Raw genomic sequence first — 20,912 nt, forward strand, 5'->3', positions numbered from 1 at the left:
TTCATTAAAGTATAATTTTTAAGCTTTAAAAGCTTTCTTAATTTACTACTAGAAGAAACATAGATTTCACAGCAACAACATTCAGAAAGTATAGTAAGTTTGGAAAAAGTAAAATAATGTTCATATTCTTACCTTATCAACATAATTTGCAATTTCTATCAGCCTCTGCTTAATTTTTTCCACATCCTTGCCTTGTCTCTGAAACTTGGAATGTAAATAATCAATGTACTAGCAGCACAAATATCATGTAGTTTCCCCCCAACCTTACTCTGCCACCATTGTTGGTGATGTTTGGGGATTACACAGTGCAACCAAAGGCCATTGGCAGACTCCTGTGGGCTTCATGGGACCAGGGTCTGCCTCAGAATAAGCACAGGCTGTGGGATAGGATTTTGGTTCTCTTGAAAAGATTTTAAAATCCCTAAGTCTTACATAGGGATGTTCCAGGGACTGATGTTTTGTGAAAAAGAAAAGGCTCTTCTGGCTCTTGTAGCAGAGAGATTGTAATTCCCTAACTAGCAGTGTTCAAGGAGATGAAAAAAATGTAAGTAGCAAAATAATTCAAACCAAGGTTTAGATCTTTGGCTGCCATTCAACATACTGGAACATTCCTACAGCCAGCCCTGGTTACTCGCTTTGAAGCTCTCTTTGCAAACCATCAGGAAGGCAGTCGTGCTTCACGCAATGGGATGGTAAAGTACTCCTTCAAAAGCTAGTGCAGGATCCTACAGTGTCTTCCAAACAGTGAGGGTCCTGCTGAGGGCAGAGGCAGTGATGGCAATGAAGACTTAACGAGCTCAAGGAGATCCTGGGCAGCGAATTTGTATTTACTTCTTCTTCCCAGTTATTTGAGAGTCAAATTCCTTACGAAGTATTGCAAGAAACATTTACAACTGACTGAGTGTTGCCCTGTCTTAATAGTGCCTTCCATTGCTTAGCCCTAATGAGGGAAGAAGCTGTACTTTTGAAAACCACCACGTTACTGTCTGAAGCACATGACTTGCAATACCCGTGCTTCCCATAACATTTTAGTTTTAAGTTTCTTACCTCACGATTATCTGCCACAATAACAAGCTCCACATACTTCATTGTCTTCAGAGTCTCCCTCTTGTACTGTCAAAAAAAGATGACAATTGTATTTTGTTTTTGCACTAAGTCACCTTGGAATCAGCTCTGCCTCAGTCCAACAAAGTGCTTGCAAGAGGAGATTCGTAACATCTCAGACTTCCAAAGATTTCACTACATATAAATTTTTATTGTATTCCTCGTGGAAGTTTTCCTTTTATCTACTACAACAGAAATAGTCTACGTGGTACTTACAAAAAAAAAATATCCCAGGATTTGACCATAGCAAGCAGGAAAGTTGTGCAAAGTCTCTCTCAACCTTTCAGCTTTCTGCAGTTGAAAAGTTTGAGTTATCGTTCCTTGCAGAAGAATATAATCTCTAGCAGAAAGACCTTTGCTATTTCCAAGGCACGCTTAAAGAAATGATGAGATGACTTTTAGCAAACATTTCACAAAATGGACAAATTGGCTACTAAGAAAAATGAGAGATAAAGGGATATCGAGTGAAGCAGAGAAGAGATCAAGTGGTCAACTGATGAATTACGTAGGAAGAAAAACCCCAAGGCCAAAAACTGCAGAAAAACCTGGAACGAACTGTCAGTGTCTGGGGAAGCAAACTAATACTCTAAAAACGGAAGGCATACATTTAATTTTGTAACTGTATATTCATATAAAACAGCTGGTCACGCTACTTGCAGTCCTAAATGCAGGTCTCAAAGAATCATAATGCTTAGATGCAAAAAGATCTTTGAAGAAAGTGAAATGATTTTGTAATAGTACTAATCATAGCACAGCTCCTCTGCTACCCTAAATTTAAATGACTTATTAATGCCTGTAAAGGTTCTGTGATCTACAGCAGCTGAGCATCTATTCTATCATTCCTCCCTTATTTCTGGAATAAGACAGTTAGGGAAAAGAGGTCTCAGCAGCATATCTGATCTTCATGCCAGAACTTAAGGAGCTCAAGCAGATGTCTGACCTACTAATGACCATGATGTCTTGAACTAAACCAATGCTCTATAACCTAAAACATGACTAAAGCTTTCCAAAGCAAACTGTTCCAAGGCAAACTGTGTGATCCCCTAAGCTAAGCCAAGGCTGGACATCACCTTCCAGCCAAATTTCACAAAGTTTTCTTCACATTACCAAAGTGCTCCTCTTTGTTATCTGGAGATTAATGATTTTGAATATTTTGCAAGCAGCACTGTGTTTAGAGGAAAGTGACATATGTAACCTTTAGTAACTCTGACTTTCAAACTCATATTTAATAGTGTTACACAGCCTTCAAGCTACAATAACTGGAAAATAGTTAAGTTCCATTTGGACAGTATTTATGAACTGAGAAAGCAGTAAAATCTATCATTAATGAACTAAACAGCAATGATACAAACACTTCACAGGATTACACTTATTAGAGGGTCTGACAAATGAGCTCAAGTAGATATTCTTACAACTTCTCCTGGTATTGAGGTTCTCTGTCACCTTCTTGTGCTCTGCTGGAGGCAACTGACACCACCATGGGGTCATGGTGTGTGCACAGACTTGGTGCACATGCCCACACCTCATCTGCCACGCTGGTCATCAGCGGTGCCTGGTGATATGCTGGCTGGGAACTAGGACACCAAGGAGTCCTCATGTCCCCTCCTCTGCTCCTGGAACAGCAGTAGATGCTTTGTTTTGTTCACCGTTGCCTTTCTCCCCTGCTTCTACCACACCTGATCCTATCACAAAACTGCTGTCCCATGCCACTGTGGTCCTTCCTCATGCTCCTCTCCCTGGGAACTGGCATGGCTTGGATTCACGCTGCAGTGTTGCAGCCTCTCTCTTTCTCTGTGATCCACTTGCCCCAAATGGCTCACCTGCTTGATCTGTGGTCCACCAGCACCACCAAAGTGGCTTTTTTTCATAGAATCATAGATTTTGTGTGGATATAGAGAAAAGCCATACTGTAGAGGTGTTTTACACATCACGCTTGCTTTCTGTAGGATCTTATCTCAATGGTGCTCAACTGGAAAACACACTCCCTGCTGCAATTTGAGGGTCCACTGAGTTATGAAATGACCCAGTACTTACAGAGACCCAGCTCCAATGGGGCAAAATATGTCTGCACACATCTGCTACATTATCGGACTTGCTCTGTTAAACCTCATGTTTGATCTGGGAAGCTGAGTCTGCTGTTTGTCCCATCTTTTATCTGTATTTAAATCTAATCCAAAGGCTACTCTAACTTTGTGCTATATTGATCTCACATTTCAGCTCTGCTCAATAAGAATTTAGTGCAGGCTGTTGAGTGAAGGGTCAGGGGAAAAAAAATGAATAAAACCCTCCCTCCAAACCTGTCAAGAAACGCAAAATTTCCATCATGCCCTGAAACTGAGACTAGATTTCTGCTTACTTCTGTCACCCAGTGTAATGTGGAGCAGCTTTATGTCTCTATATTTTGCAGGTCATCTTTATTCAGCATGTCCTGACAGTCTATTTAGCTGATGACAACATTGAAATGTGAAAACTCACTCCACACATTACATTTGACAACTTTCAAAATTCATACATTAGAAGCATATCCAACATATTCATTACATATATTGTACCTATCCACGTGATGTGACTGTTGACAGTTTTTATAATTATGTCCACTGAACCACAGCAAAAATATTTTTTTCAGATATTTAAGGTGAATTCTGGCACGTAGATGAAGCCATCAACAAAATGTGAGAACCATGAGGGCAATAGTAAAATTGCTTTGATTTTATCAGCTATTTGTATGCACACATTTTATTTCAGTTGCCTAATGTTACATTGATTACCTCGGTGAAATTCAGTCAAAAGCCAAAAGATTTTGGGGCAACCTTAATAAAGTTGTGAAAAGCATTTTTCCAATACTTTCAACCTACACGTATTTCAGAAACGAGCTTAGCCCAGAAAATGGTGTATGCAAAGGCTAATGCATTAGATATAATATTTAATATTCCTAAAATGTAAAATAACGTAATTCCACTACATAAAAATTATCTACAGATGCCATTTAGTTGCTTTCCTTAACAACTAACTTGATGTAAGGGCTTAGTAGTACATGTAAGTATAAATCCCAATACGTGACATTTAATAAATGCTGAGGGCAAATTTGTATCATTGTATGATTTCTGAGCACCTAAACCAGTCTTTTCTACAATCCCCATCCAATATGCAGATGAACTTATTACAGTATTTCCTCTTCCTGATTTTTTGCTCATTTAATTTTCTACGGTTTCCATTAGCTAGATGCATTTCATATTGAGTGCATTTCTTCCTACACAGAAACAATTACAACAATATATCTCTAAAATAAAATGGTGAGAATTTGTTTTGTCTGCATAAGATACTTCCCTGCTAGAATGTAAAGGTTCAAAATCTAATGTTAGCAAAGCATCACAGCTATCATGTTCTCTTCCATCTTGGGTGGGCAAGAACTTTTGCAGACATTGCTCAGTGTTCTTATGGGGTCCTAAATTCTTGTAATAATCATATATGAACAAAAATATATTACCATAATATGAAATCATAAACTTTTCTGTGCTATGTCATTACCAAAAAGAAAGTAAAAAGCAAATTATGTGTGCAGGATCAAGAAAAAGCAATAAAGCTTTAGCAAAGTGTGTAAGTATTTGCTTAATTTTAAGCATGCACTTAAGAACACGACGTCAACAGAAATCAGATGATTTAATGTTTTTCTCTGTAGGGACTCTGCAACAGAGGTATGGTGGACAGTAATATGGAAATGCTAGCAGTGACATACTCAGCAAACCAGAAACATAAAAGTGCATCATCCACCTACCCTGCCAGCTTGAGAATGGTGTGATGTGTCATTGTCATCAGCTCTCATGGCAGAGATGTCCAGTTGGTGGCCACAAGATCCTGGGGCTATTTTCAGATTCTCTGCTCGGTAGATCTTGTGTTCACTTGTAGCACCTTCTAAGGGCTCCAGAATGTAGCTTTTGTTTTCAAATACAATAATTCCCCTGTTACAGAAGAGACTAGAGTAAGATCCACAGTTTTCAAGAGACGACGTATGTTTGTCTACAAAAAATTTACAACAGGTTTTAATAATGATAGAGTGTGAAAAAGCATAACACTGATTCACAATGTCATGGTCAGGTGGAGCAGGAAACATCAAAGCTGTGCATTTGTCATTGCAGCACACTATACTTTAAAAGAAGCAATGGCTCAAAGAAAATTTTACTTTTCTGAAGTGCTGTACTGTAGAGCAAAATTACATTTGTTTTTTATGTGTTTTCCATTCTCGCAGTGATGCATTGCCATTGCTGAGTGCAGTCACGATGACTGGGCTTCTGAGGACCCATGGCAAACAGTGATGAACAAAAGCGTGGTGAAATGCTTTTGTAAGAAAAGGTACAGAGTGAAAGTATTCATTATGATCTGCAGCAGGCATTATACCTTTCAAACCAAATGCTGACGCAAGCATCAGTTCTGCCAGATGAAAGAGGCATTGCAGTATCAAAATGGATTATTAAATATTGCACAGTGGGGCAGCAGAATGAAGCTCAAATATATTAACCAGTGGGTTCCTGTTTAACACGTTTTACTACCCAAAATAATAGTTTTTACAGCACTACCACCTGCTCTCTCATGGTCTGCTATGCTAGAACAGTATTTCTGGTACTATATGGCATAAAGTAGGATGATCTCCAACAATACCACTGGAATTAGTAATCATAACTGCAACTGTAGGACCACAGAGTAAGAAGACTGCTCTACTGCACATCAGGGCTGGCACAGCATAAGAAGACATGAAATAGGTTTACAGACAGGGCAGAAAGGAATTTAATATTCTGTGCCTAACTTGCAAGTGTCTACCCACCTTGCATCCTGACACATACTGCCAACCACCCAGCAGGGTCCTAGATAATCCCTACATCCAGCTGGACATCAGGTTGTGTTGGGTAACTGTGTGACCAGAGGAAGGCACCCTTTAAAGCCCATTTCTCTTTTCTAAACTAGGGATAAGCATTTGCTTCTGGGTGTTGTAAGCATTCATCAATCAGACTCTACACTGAATAGTGCACTGCATTACTAATTTCTTCTCTGTCTTTAAGTTATGAAGGCATTAATCCCTAAGAACTGGCAAAGGTTCAGCAGCAATAATTACAGTCTACCTACCTGGAATTCCATGAAACTTTTAATTGGCCAAGGCATTCTTCCTCAGTTCCTCCTCTAAACTGCGCTATACTGCCTATATATGCTATTAAACAGCAATTATTTTCAGCCCAAAGCTGGCTGTATTTTATTAGTGTGTCTTTTTGCTGTATAGGAAGTGTCTGCTCTTTTTATTTCTGTCTGTACTGCAACAAAGGTAAGATACTACAACCACTGTGAGACTGATAGTGTCTCTACACAATTCTTCTGCAGAAAGCTAAAAAAAAAAAGAAAAAAAAGAAAAAAAAGGAAAAAGAGGAATGACCCAGAGGTAGATTAATGACACCATAAAGACTGATTTAAAAATAAAAAGTAAAATTATTAGGAAAAAGCTGCCCTAAGTATTCTATTGTTAGCAAGATATGGTGAAGAAACTCAAAGTCTTTGGCCTCCTAACCACTTAACTGAGATTTTCGTTCCAAGGTGACTGTGCAGTTTTGCTACAAAACATCATTAGCATCAGTTCAGCCAAGCCAACAGCTGACCATTTTACTGTTAACTAGAACAGTTAGAAATCCCAGAGAAGAAAAAAAAAAAAGTGATATTAAAGGCTGTGCAACAGCATTCGCAGGACCCTGCGTTACCGATCTGAACCAAGAGTCAGGGTCTGATAATTCATCTGTAGCTTCCTTAGTACCCTGGGCAAATTAGGTAAGATATATTATTTATCCATTGCACATGCATGCTGTGTATGATGGATCACAGTTGGAAAAGCAGGGCTGATTTATCGCAGCAACCCTTGTGTAGCTCCAGCCAGGATACACCATAACATGCGTGACATATGAGAGACCTCCGAGTGGGTCACCCCATGATTTCAGTAACCTTACACCCTCCAGTTCTAAATTATTTTCAGATCTGCCTTATTCCTTGAAGAATTTAGGAAACTTAGGCAATATATTCCCTTTACTCCAATAATCAGCAACTCTGTAATCAGCATAATCAAATAAGGATTGTTGTCTGTCCCTTGTGCAATTAATCATTTAATTTTGGAGGCAGCTGGAACCAGCAACAGAGGCAGAAGTCCATTAGTCGCTGTTTGAAATGGGCCAGCCTGACCATCTCCCTTTACTGACAATTCAAAAACAACAAAAAAACCATGAAGGTTTTTTTTTTAATGTTAAACTTTATCCTGCTTAGAACACTAACTTAAAAAAATATAGACTTCAATAATTTTCTTTAATTATTTACACTAGAAAGGGAGAGACTTAGTAGTATCCTTTTACTGGGTAAAGCTCTCTCTCCCTCATTTTTTTTTTTTTAAAGCCAGCATCTTGTTGTCAAGAGTTAATAGCCAAAACATGCCACATCAATGCCAGGTTTCCAATATAGCCCTTGCATACTCAGCTACTGTCTAAAACAACTAAATAACCATTTCTTTACCCTTCATTCTCTTTAACTGCAGAAGATATGGACAAATGATCAGACACCCGAGTGATTAATTATGTTTTCTACTGAGCATGCCAGAGCCAGGGCAGCCTGTTCAACTTGCCACTGAGACTCCCACCCCAAGTGACAGCACGAGCCTTTAAGATCAGTTCCACTTTTCCATATGAAGCAATTCCATGGTAAAAAAAAAAAAATCTGCAGATTCGGCATAAAGGAAAATATACTTTTCATTTAATGCACACTTATCCTTTGAGTGCTGCCTACAGGATATCAGCACTTGGCTTGTGACCACCGGTAATAAGATAATGAATATCAAATATGAATTTTCTTGGCCAGCTCTCTGTTTTTGACTAATTTTCTTTTCCTACAATTGCATTTTCCCCCCATTGATCAGTGCCAAGCACAGCACCTTGAAAATCTACCTACTCAAAAGCTATGGTTTCGTTCTTTTTTTGGTGTGGCAGGATTAGATGAACAATACTTACCAGTCATTCAGTACTAAAAATTTGATGCAAGTAAAATAAACCCATAACTACTTTTCCCTTCCAGTTTTGCCAGGTGTTTCACAAAAGCCTCTGTTACTCCTGCACCGGTTCTGTGTCTTCCTCTTGAACATGGTTCTCCACACTCCTGAGTCAGCCCACGTTCCCCAAAGACCAAGATGGGGTAACTTTTCCATTTTTCAGGAGGCATTAACGTTAAATAATATAATGTTTTCCAACGTGGCAAATAGACAGTGTATTAAACTACAGATCCCCAACAAGCAATGATATAAGGAACCCCAAAAGGATTTCAGCAACTCTGTGAGTGCTCAAGCAGTGGCTATCCTTTAAGACCAATTTCTCCTACTGAAATCTGTGGGATTTCTAACATTCCCTCTACCAGGCAAAGACTACCAGAATTCCAAGCTTATAAATATTTGGGAAAATGCAATATAAAGTATATACTTTTTGGCCTCCAGGTATCTAATTCATGGCATCTGTGTTTTCCCCAGTCACAAACTATACTGATGCTGGGAAGTCAGAAAGATCTTGCAAATGAACCAGGCAGGAAAGACAAGAGACAATTCAAACCCTACCTAAAACTATCAGGCTGTCCTTTTCTTCACTGGTAGCAGAGAGGGAGGGGAAAAAAAAAATCTATATCATACAGTATGTCCAGACATCAGTTCACAGGCTCCAAGCCAACTGGAAGCAAATAAACCACATCCATGTTGCTGCTAATCACCTCTAAACACGAGTGACTCGTTGGTATTTGCCTACTGTATGCCATGATCTGCCACATGGACACACAGGGAACGTGTATATGAGATGGCCTGTGATGGAAGAACTCCCTCCCTCTCAAAAGAAAAAGAAATGAAAACATATCTTAAATAATTAATTTGTTATTAATTGCTGTTTAACTTGCCAGGAATCTCTCAATTAGGGAAATGTAATTTGATGGAATAATTCCACTATTTAAATTGTCGATAAAGTCAAATGTGATATTTTTTTCCTCTTAAAAAGAAAAACCAAAACAAAAGCTAATGCCAGGCCAGTCATATTTTATAAATCAACAGGCTTTAGGAAATCTCAAAATATAAATCGGATTTTTCTTTTCCAACTTGTCAGCAGAAGCACATGCCCTGCCAACATAAACCATCAATGCATACTTGTCTGAGAAATTGTGATGCTGAAGTAAAACTTGGCTAGGACAGCATTATATGAAACTGCGATATATTATGCTGCTGTACTGTACGGGGAAAGTTAAGTAAATCAATAAATCTGATACCCGCGAATGCAATTAAACATTTGGTTTTAATAAAGCTCAAAGTTATACTCATTTCTAAACAATAATCATAAAAAGCTCTATTACCACTGGAAGAGGAATGTAGATGTTTCCAGTTTGTAAGAAATTAATTAAGACTATAGAGGGCTGTCATGCTGACACACCACATATTCACATGAAGGCTGTGCAGTACTCAAAGTGCCACTTAAAAACCTACAGCACCTTCATTTCGTAATTAATGCTACAGCTTCTAAAGGAAGGGTCTGATCCCACAGCTACCACCAATTTCAATGGGAGTTTTAGGTGAATAGAGAGCAGAATTGGAGCCATGTGGCACCTGGAGTGTTGTTCTCATGATGCTCAGGATGGGGGTACAGCAGTTACTCACCGCAGCGTTTCTCAACAGGCATGATAGCAGAAGGTGATCCGTAAAGTGATGGGGCATTTTTATTTATTTTTCTTATCAATTCTACATTCTCAGGACTTTGTATAACAAATTCCCACGCAATTAAGCAGGCAAATAAACAAAAAAGGAAGAAAAATGAAGTAGTGAATGAAAACTTCACTTTTAGTCTGTTTTAATTAGTTGCCGATATAATACTATTGGGATAAATGAACAAGATCATCTGTGGACTGTTTTTCTAATGGGCTAAGTGATCTTTAGATATTTTTGAAATGGTTTGTTCATTCTTTAAGTTTAAAGGAATGAGAAATACAGAGAGTGGGAGCTGGACTCCAGAAACAGAAGTACTCCTGTCTCCACCACTGCTCCCTGGGCAGCCTGGGACAGGCAATTCATCCCTTTCTGCATCAGTTCCCCACCTTTAAAATGGGGTAAATTTTAGTAACCACACGCAATGGTTACCTATTGATGAAGAGCATCACACAAGACCCAAGCAATACCATTAGCCTACTATACTGCACATCAGGATTCCGGTAACATAACAAGTCTGACCCAAATCAACAAAGGGCAACATCTCCAAGGGAGGTTAAAGCAGCAGGATTATTGGGTTTACATATTGCAGCAGTGGCAGAGGTGTTCTCACGCAGACACATCATTAATCAAATATGTTTCATTCCAGCCAATGCCTTTCATTAACCTGAAAATATATTCTTTAGCACAGTGTCTAAAATGTAGCCATACCCAGAGACTGCTGTAGCAAGCACTTAATCCTTTCTCAGTGCAAGACAGATTTGTCCAGAGTGAATGCATACTGGTCTGCAACTTTGATGCCTGGAATTTAAACAGGGAGTTACTTGAATCTAAAGCGATAATGCAATTTCATGTCCAGCATTTGGGTTGCAAGAAACAGTAATTGTGTTATCAGAGAAAGTGTCACGTGTGAGCTCAACTGGGAGGTTGACAAGACAGACCAAGGAAAGCAGAGAAAAATGAAGAAGGAAGGAGATGTTGGCATCAGTGCCAATTTAGTGAGCACATTTTGTAGCACTGTGCAGCAAATGGCCTAACAACAAAAGAAAGCTTGATTCAAACATGCACATCACAGTACGGCTCAGAGGACGTCTTTTCAAGTCACAAAACGTGTAAAAATATTTTTAGTTTCAGTTTTTTGTTTTTCTTTTTAAATTAATTGCTGTCAGACACAGGCTTGATGGAGAAGGGGCAGGCTCAGCCAGGTACAGACCATCTATCACATTTGTCCCAGCGGCAGCAGTGATGCTTGGGGGATTCCTGTGCACCCGGGGACAGCGTGCACGCAATTCTCAAAGAATGGAGATAACGTTCACCTCAGATCACAGAGGTGATTGTGATCCAGGAGCTGTTTACCACTTGAACAGACAGAATACAGAAGCTATGAAACCCCAGAAGCTGAATGCTTTGGACCGTTAAGCTCGAAAACCTCCAGTAGTTTCACGGTCAGATAACTTACAAACCGTGTGAGATGTTTCTATGAACTAAAAGCTCTTCAGAAAGTATGGAGAAAAAGCACACACCCAAAGTGGTGCTTTTCTCAGCTGGAATTTTCTCCTAACATCTTTTTTGGATGAAATCTCCCCTTCAGTGGGGAAGTCATGCTTGAGGAGTCATGAGGAATTTAATTTTTTTTCTCACTGGTTTCCTACTTCCATTCCTTTTTTAAATAGTTGGTGTCTGGAGTGTCATATTTAAATCCCCCCTTCAGCTGACGGTGTCTGGAATGCAGCGAGTTCAGCCAGACTGTTTGAAAAATGGATGGCTCTAGAACTGGTGGCCTTGTGTAGTGTAATCATGTAAACCCATTAAAAATGACTGTGTGTTCGGTTCTGGGACCTTACCCCCATCACTGTCGCTCTGGACACAGCATCTTTCTGTCGCTGGTGAGGCTGGACAATGACTGAATACTTTTAGGCTTATTATCTAGCAATTGGGTATCTCCGAGGGATTCTTTGGATTTCAAGAGCATTTTGGTGTTTTAGAAAGAAAAGGCTTTCTGGGAGATTTGTATCCCTAAACTACCGAGCCACTTCTGAGAGCACCTCTCAGGCTTCCCCCACCAGAGAGGTCACTGCGGATGCCTTTGTAGCTGCATGTCCCTGTGCCAGCATCCCCTGCCAGCCCCTGGACCGTGGAGATGGTGCTCTTCTTCAGGCTGCATTTTTGTGTGTATTTGCTGGGTTCTGCACTTGCAGAGAAAGTAATAAGGGAGAAATCATTTGAGTCTATACAAATTTATCCTAGAAGATGTGTGTGGTGGCTACAAGCCAAAATTATTTGCTAAAAACTTGAAGAGCCTCCAAGCTAGATAAACAGAAGGGTATTTCCTAAGGACAGGAAGGAAACGACTTGACTTTGTTGTACCTTCACCTTCCCACAAACTTTGACAGTCTAATTGGTTTTCTTATCCAGATGGAAGCGCCAGAAATCCTGATTGCCCATTGTTCCCGTTTCGTGCATTCAGCATTTACTGCCTCCTCTCTGCCATTCAGCTCTTCCTCCTCCGGAGGAGCCAGCAGGATACAGATTATGGCATGATTATATTCTCCTCTAACCTGCATTTTAGGCAGTTATCAGTGTCAATCCAACTATTTATGCCATTGTAATCCTCCGTGAAGCGAGGCCCTCGGATGTTATGTCTGAGAGGATGTAACATAGCTGGAATACGTGAGTGTCTGTGTATAAGAGAGCCGAGTCTACTTCTCAGTTATCTTTATATCTCACCCCCTCTACCTGCCTGAAAAACGTAGACTAGTCAAACCTCTCTTCGTTTGCAGATTTCATACTTGATTCTTCCTGTAGCTCATCACAGAGTAATCATGTCATATTTACAAGCTAATAACACATCTCGAATGCTCAGCCATGTGGCTGCACTGTAGGTAAGAACTTGATGGTTGCAGTAGGTCAGAGCAAGGTTGCTCCAGCTCAAAACCTTGTCTCTGGCCCTGGCCAACAACAGATACTTGGGGGTAAGAGATAAGAATGCAACAAGCACACCCCAGCTGGTACCCCCAGCTCTGACAGCATGAGTGTCAGGGACATCTTTGGGTTTGACAGCCCTGGAGAGGCTCCCCCAGCTCCCCTCCCCAAATTGTCTCATCTTTTTGAATCTACTGATATTTTCCACATCGACACCCACCTGTGACAGTGAGCTCCACAGCTTCATTATGTGGTGAATCAAGTTCCTTTGTTCTAAAGTTTAATTTGATGTCTCCTAATTTTGGGGTTATGAAAGATATTCCATTGTCCCCCCTTCAGCATGACATTCAACCTCATTTCATCATAGCCCTTTTCTCTGTCAGCTCCTCTCAAAAGTGACAAATCCTAGTCTATTTTCTCTCCTTGGATAAAAGCTGTTCCATACCTTTGATCATAATTTTTGCCCTTCTCTGTACTTTTTCTGGATATAATGCTTCCTTTTCTGAGATGGGGATGGGGAGGGGAAAACAAGAACTGCTTGCAGAATTCAAGACGTAAGTGCACTATGGATTTATAAAGTGGTAATGAGGGTTTTTGTTCTATCCTCTATTTATGACTCAGTAATTCCTGTGATCCTTTTTGCTTCTATGACTACCCCTGAGCACTCAGGCTTCAGAGCACGCTAAAATGTGGAACCTATTCTTTATGACTAGCTTCCTGTCTTTTAATGAACTCTCCTAATCTGGGGGAAAAGACACAGTCCCTACCTATCCACACCTGGAACAATGCCCAGGGTGCTTGTCTAGTCGGAGTGGGAGGATATTAGTGCTCTGAGATTTCAGTGAGCTAACAGCTTGCACTTCCTTTCATTAGATGTTTTCAGACACTTAAACTTTAGCCCCATGGAACAGCCGTGTGAGGTAGGTAAGAATCATTGAATGAATTTCACAGATGGAGAAACTGAGACAGAAAGATTTGTCCCATTTTCTTAGAAACTGTCACAAAGCCAGGAACAGACTGAGAATGAGACCAGACTTTCCTTCCACTGGCTGCAGCAAGCGAAATGGTTGCCTCAGGGACTGTCCTCACCTGGGGCTCCATGGCCACACGATGTCTTATGTCTTTACCCCTGCAGCTTGCAGTCTTTATCATGCCATGGAAAAACAAGAATCCCTACTCCAGCAAGTTGGTGGGCAAGTACACCTATCCTATCCTATCCTATCCTATCCTATCCTATCCTATCCTATCCTATCCTATCCCATCCCATCCCATCCCATCCCATCCCATCCCATCCCATCCCATCCCATCCTACCCTACCCTATTCTATCCATAACTTCTTTCAAGCTGTAATGCCAGTAAAGTTGCCAGCAAGGTAAGCCACGAAGTAGTTTTGAACTGTCCTATTTCACCTCGTATTATTTCAGACTGGATCACATGCAGTAAATCATGGAATCATACAATGCTTTGTGTTGGAAGGGACATTTAAAGGTCATCTAGTCCAACCCTCCCTGCAATCACAGAATCATAGAATTGTTTTGGTTGGAAACGACCTTTAAGATCACCAAGTCCAGCTGTTAACCCAGCACTGCCAAGTCCACCATAAACCAATGAGCAGAGACATCTTCAACTAGATCTTTTCACCCAAATTCTCAAGGGACGCATTGACACAATAATGTTTTGGTGGCAGAGGTATACAGTGACCTGTGGGCCTGATTCTGGAAGATGCTTAGTGCTCTTTCACACTGCCTGGCCTTTTATTCTTAACCAGTTTTAATGAGAAGGCCTGGATGGTCCAAGAAGCTGGCAGTGCATTATGAAACCTTTCAAAAAGACATCGCTGGCTCAGATCAAGCACAGGTAATAACTTGAAGTTATTACTATTGGCTATTAGGCTGTGAAATGAGTTTTGTGGAGTAAGTCAACATGCACCCTTATCACAAACTGTTCTTGCTTGTGGACACTCTTAACCAACCTCAGCAGCGAACGCAGCAGCTAAATGGGCACAGATACTAAGATACATCCTCAGCTGATCTCCTGCTAGAGCAAAACACGCATTGGCAGGGAAATTTATGAAAACTTGTACTGAAAAAAATGCTGCTACGCTTTTCCTATGGGGAAGGAAAATATACTGTCAGCTTGCACTTTGGGGATTTATCTACAATAGTGCCAGATGAGAGAAAAACGTCACTGCCAGCATATGTTGCCTTGACATATCTGACTACCTAAAACTGGGAAACGACTCTGTGAGCTCAACAACTGTAAAAAGAGCACATCAGAGAAGAAAGAAAATGCGTTTAATGTGGAGAATAATTTCTCCTGAGAGTTCTTAATTTCTTAGGTAGCTCTGGAACAAGACATCAGTGCAGACCCTGTCCCACACGGCGCAAATTTTCCCTGTGGACATTGCAGCACTGCAACCCCTTTAACTACAATACTGAGAGCACTGCATTGTATTTTTACAGACTCTGAGAACGACTGGTGAATGCAGACTACCATTGTCCATGCAAGGGATTAATTAGAGTAAACTTGTGGAAGATGCCAGACACGTACCGAAGGACCCATAAAACCCCTCTCCACGTGGGAATGAGACACAGGAATCCCATCCACTACAGCAAACGGGTCCCTCAGACAGGGAGAGGGGTCCTGGTAACAAACTGTTTGCTCCCTCTGCTGCTGTCTGTCCCAGAGCTCCATTATAAATACTCTGATAATACCACTACTGCACAAAATGCAAAATCAAGGGAAAAAACCTCCAGCTACTCATGCTCTTTGTAGATAAATTAAACAAACCCAGAGAAGGTTGAGACAGCTGGAAATCTGACAGGAAAAGTGGGTTTTCCAGGGAGAACGCTAGAGCCAATTTACAGTTAATTACTGTGATTTGGAACAGCTCTGTGAGTAAATACCAGTCTCTGATTGTCCAAGTAAGGAAGATAATTGTTTCCTGAACTGTGTCCATTGTGTATTTAATATGTTGTCAGCCTGTTCCTTTCTCAAACTCAGAAGAGATTTGGTTTTCAGCAATGTGAACCTGCTATTCTTCTGTTAACAAGAAGCTCAAATCCTAATGCTGAGCGTCATACCTGCCACGAACGCAATATATTGAGCTCCACAGCCACATTCATAAAGCAAACTCTCCTAATGATGAGGCTGCCGGATGGTGCATGAGTTCCCAGCTGCAAAGCAGTCCTGCCATCACTGGTGAAACAGCTTTGAGGACAAGGAGGACAAGGAGCTTTGGGGCACTGCCAGCCCAAAAATGTGCCAAGCACCACGCTGCTGCAAAGGGTATAGACAAGGATGGGCAGCAAGACAGAAGGAACATTATGGAACCTCCCCAGACTGCATTTTCTATTTCTTTCTTCTCTTCAGAGCAACTAGAGGGAAAAGGCTTTTACAGAGATTGTACCAACATTTGAAAAACAGGTATTGGTACATTCATTAAAAGGCAAAACAAAAACCCAATGGTTTCATAAGAAACTCAAGTATTACTGAAATATCGGCTCACCTGAGTCCGGAGCAGGCACTGAGACTGACTGAGGAGTCGGGGTACCCTTGCACACTGCCATGGTAATAGCAGTGACCCTGATGGCAAAAAAAGAGAAAACATTTCAGTAATCACAAAAGCTCTTCACTCTCTCGTTTTCTCATGGTTTTCAAAGCTGTTTTCAGTATCATTCAGAAGCACATCGACAGCACCTTTCCTGCCCCACTAAATATTCACTGTACTTAACAGTCCAAAGGGTTCCTAAATGGAAAAAAAAAAAACCAAACCCAAAGGTTGGGGTGGTGGGTTTTTTTGTTATTGTTGTTCTTTTGTGTTTTTTTTTTTAAAAGAGGATCAATGGTATTTAAATTGCATGACTGACAACCTTTTTCTGTGTTATTTTATTTAAAGCTACAGTATGGAATATTTTATAAAATTAATCAGCTGACACATTTTACTACTTTCTATAGACACACACATTTTTATTTAAGGTCATTTACATTGATGCATGTCTATAGGAGGTAGCTATGTATAAATGCAAATATAAAAAATGCCAATCCCAACCCCATAGCTTGAAAAAAAATCACAGAGTAACTGAAGGGGAAGGGAAGCAGGTTGGAAAGGAAACCTTTTATTGAATTATCCAACTGAGTGGCTGAATGTTATTAAGAACAACCAAGAGTAAGAGGGTCTTCTATTTTGAGGGGCAACAATCCAATTTCATTTTGCAGCCAGGTTATTGTATTTCCTTAATAACTCACTGCTTGCAAAAGGCACCCACAACAGAGATACTTTCTCAGCACATACACATATCTGTCTGGAATCAAGGTTAATTTTATTGTTGACTAAAGGTTATATTACATTCCCAATTATGTGACTGGCTGGAAAGCAATGATTGTGTCACGTCCAGCATATCTTTTCTCGTGGTTCCTTTGAATGTCACCTGGAAACTGAAAACACTGTTGTAAAAGGTTCCTATCTTATTAGTGCAAAGGAAAGTTATCACTCATGCTTCAACCTGTCATCTCACTGTGCCTTTTTATTACTCGGTTCATTCACATCCATCCAGCTGCATTAATTAACCTTTTCAGTTTTGGGGTATGGTTTTCACTTAGGAAGCCTCACAGAGCAGATTTCTAAAGTCCACCTTGATTTTGTTAAAGAAAGCAATAGCCACAAAAATGCTGGGCAAGATGGAATAATTCAGATATGAATTTTCTGCAAATAAGGTCATACCATGAAAAATATTTGTTTATAGCATTTATATTTCCAACATGAGCAACTGAACACAGAACAGCAACATCTGACTTTCTAAATACAAATCTCAATAGCTTTTCTCGGTGAAAGAAATGACAGAAACAGGGCAATAGTATTTTACTCTTGGGTATTTTTATCATCAGTACTCATAAGAGTCAGTAACACATTAGCAATGATAAAGCCACAATAAAAGGGAGGAAGTCATAGACTGAATTTTTGGGGGATGATTGCTTCAGTCACAATTGCAATGGATGTCAAAGTTTTCAGCAAGAGTGTACTATTTCACTTTATTTTAATATTACCAGTTACTTGCATCCAGTTGATAAGACAGAAGATAAAACAACACCCCCCGCCTCAGCACTGACTCTCATACAGTGACCCTGAAACAGTCTAAACTCAAAAATAAAGGAGGTTTATTCTTGTCCCTTAAAATAAGTACAAGGCAGAGGTGCAGTTCAGAGCTCTTAAGAAGGCAGTCTTTGGGGTTTAGCATCACCAGTGTTAAGCACAGTCCTCAGTGAAAGGAGGAGGGCACGCTGATGTCTCATCCCACACAGGCTGCTGCTGTCTTTATCAAACAGTGAATTATGGCAAAGGTCCTGATTTCTTTCCCTCTCCACACACAACTTGCCATTTTATTAACTTTGAGCTCCTTGTTGTGGCCCATTTCACAGCTTCTCTGAGATCCACATGCTGTATGATGCCAAAGTTCAATATCGAAAATGTAAACGTATCAGACCGTGGCCTGTAATTGAACTGGTAGAAAATTGATTTCTAGCTCAGTAACTCCACTGAACTGCAGGATCTTTTCTCCTATCAAATCTTTTTATTCCTGTAAACTAGTATATAAAATGGATGACCCCCTAAAACCAAATAATTACCATGGCTGATTTGTCATACTTAAAACTGTACTCTACCCTTACTTGAGATCCTTTAAGAAATAACAGCTTTTGACAACTGCAAATTTTTCAAGTGCTATAAACCAGAGGAACAACCTGGACACTGATTATTGTGCTAGAGAAACTCCCCACCTGACAGCTCTACAAATCTGACTCGCTCTGACCTCCAAGCAGCATTTGACTAAGCAACTTTTCAATGGGAAATTAGATTTGGTTTCAGCTACAGACTATATTGATGCCCTCAGTAAAGAAGAGTTATAAAAATAAAATCACAGAGACTTATCTGTTTTAAACCATATTGCAGCATTTAATAAAAAACGAATTCACTGATCTCTTCAAAATATTTCAGGCAGCAAAATGCACTGTCAGTATTAATCATGACTAACTGCCATTATGAAAACTGATACTTTTTTTTTTTAGCCAGGGAAAGCCTAGCAATCATTAGTTGCACACATATTCATGTTAATGTAGGTTAATCTGTCAAAGTGTGTGCTTCACTCCTTTCCTTTTACTTCCTTTAGAAGTCTATAGAGCCTTCTTGTTTCTAAAACAAATGACTATTTTCTATTAAGCTGATTTTGAAGAAGATATAAGCATCCAGAAAAAAAAAACCAAACCAAACACTGAAAGCTTTCAAAATGATTGTGTTACTTGGGAGGTCTGGGGCTATAATGAAGATGCTTTTTCAGAAGTAAGATGTTATGCATAGAAATAATGCCTTTCCCTGATACCAGCAAAGCCCATTATGGATGGGAACACAAAGCACGATGCCTCTTCTGACAGCGTCAATAAATAAGTAACGTAACATAACAAAAACTTTATGGGACTTAGGCAGATAAAAGATGGAGTTTGTAATTAAAATCGCTTGCTGCATTGTTTCTAATTAAGGCATTCATACTGTCAGAGGACAAAAACATTACTGCCTTAAAGCATTTTTTACTTATAAAAAGCAGCTTTTAACTACTGATTTTGACAAGGATTGTATTAGCCATATTCATACGTATGTACGCATACACATAAATATACACACACATATATATATATATAAAAAAGTATATCCATAACAGTCTTATGGTCTGGCTTAAAAAATAAATCCAAACAACCAAGCCCCTCTACCAAACCCCGGCCATGGCTTCCCCAATGTGGAAAGACACCCAAGCCTTCAAAACCTCTGATGTGAGCTTCTGCACTATGGAAATCAGATATTTAGGGCTTGCTTCCTAACTGAACCAGGACTTTCCTCCATAACTGATCAACAATGGCTGCGTTTATTGTAAAATTTTAATGGGTATATTTCCAAAAAGCTGAATAAATCTTACAGATCTCAAAAGTCACTTGGTTAAAACCCCACAGCTTGCCTTTAAAGTTTGTCTCTAAAAATTCATGTGTAGGATCACAGCAGTCAAAAAAGTACTGAAGGTAACAATAAAAAAAGATCACATATCGAGCTGTTTCATCCCATGGCTCAGATACTGGCCGAGAGCACTTTGGGTTTTAACGATGAAGCATCATCTACCCACGAAACGCCAACCTTACCGTGTAATTGCGTGCAAGAACCACATCAGTGCCGTCTTTCAAATAATGTGTTTCTGTGAAGCTGCTGGCTAACAGGCCCCTGAAAAAAATAAAGCATATATAATATTAAGGCCACATCACCTTGACTTTATCCTTTAGTTGTTCCGTTTGAGATAGTGATCAAAGCCGAGCATTAATGATACAATGACTACCGGGAGTATGTGTAAAATAAGGAAAAATATAACTCCAAATAGTGAAGCTGCAGTACCTGAACACTTCCTTCGTTAATTGTGAAAAGACTACAAGTTACCAGACTGCTTTCTCTTCCAAATGAGGACTGCATGCCAGCACAGCTCAGTATTGAATCTTCCATGTCATTTTCAACACTTGTTACATTAAATCCGAAATCTAGACATTTGGGCTATTGTTATATAATGGTGGCCTGTGGAAAAGGAAAATGTTTTCCCTCTGTTACTGATTTTATCATATGATGTGTTGTATTCATCAGCAAGTGACCACCCAAAGACTAGTTTAGCTGTCAGTAAATGAAACCAACTTCTTCCATTGACACTCAAGGAAACACTACAAGAACATTACAGAAATTAAGAGTACTGGATTTATTCTGATCATCTGAAAAGGATATTCATGAATGGAAGTCTAACGTCTCAAAATGATGTATCAGGAGAGGGGGAAAGACCATGTCTCTGATGAGACATTTTGTTCTCATTCTCTCCACACTTTCCTTTCTGCTTTTGGCAATGATATAAAAAATTTTGACTTGCAATTACCATTTTCCGGAAATCTCCAGAGAGGGGCATGTGTGTGACAACTATGAAAACTTTTCTTTTTGTAGTAAATTCATGGAATGGGGAAAGCAGCATCTGCATTTTTATTAAAAAAAAAAAAAAAAAAAAAAAAAAAAAGGAGTTTTGGTATTGATCTGTTTTTCATCTCCTTGTCTAAAGAGCATTTCTAACAAGGCCAGAAG

At 39.8% G+C, this 20,912-nt stretch overlaps 1 protein-coding gene across 1 annotated transcript in view; it reads right to left on the reverse strand.

The window, feature by feature from the left end:
- Positions 1-20,912, reverse strand: part of ADAM12 (ADAM metallopeptidase domain 12) — a 188,849-nt gene that overhangs the window by 59,933 nt on the left and 108,004 nt on the right. The window contains exons 4-8 of the mRNA XM_068397466.1: positions 19,946-20,024; positions 16,275-16,351; positions 4,880-5,063; positions 1,048-1,113; positions 133-204 (exon numbers count right to left, since the gene is read on the reverse strand). Of these exons, the coding sequence (XP_068253567.1) occupies positions 133-204; positions 1,048-1,113; positions 4,880-5,063; positions 16,275-16,351; positions 19,946-20,024 (478 nt within the window). The remainder of the gene's footprint in view (positions 1-132; positions 205-1,047; positions 1,114-4,879; positions 5,064-16,274; positions 16,352-19,945; positions 20,025-20,912) is intronic.

The sequence above is a fragment of the Nyctibius grandis genome, chromosome 4 (genome assembly GCF_013368605.1).
Source record: "Nyctibius grandis isolate bNycGra1 chromosome 4, bNycGra1.pri, whole genome shotgun sequence".
Lineage (NCBI taxonomy): Eukaryota > Metazoa > Chordata > Aves > Nyctibiiformes > Nyctibiidae > Nyctibius > Nyctibius grandis.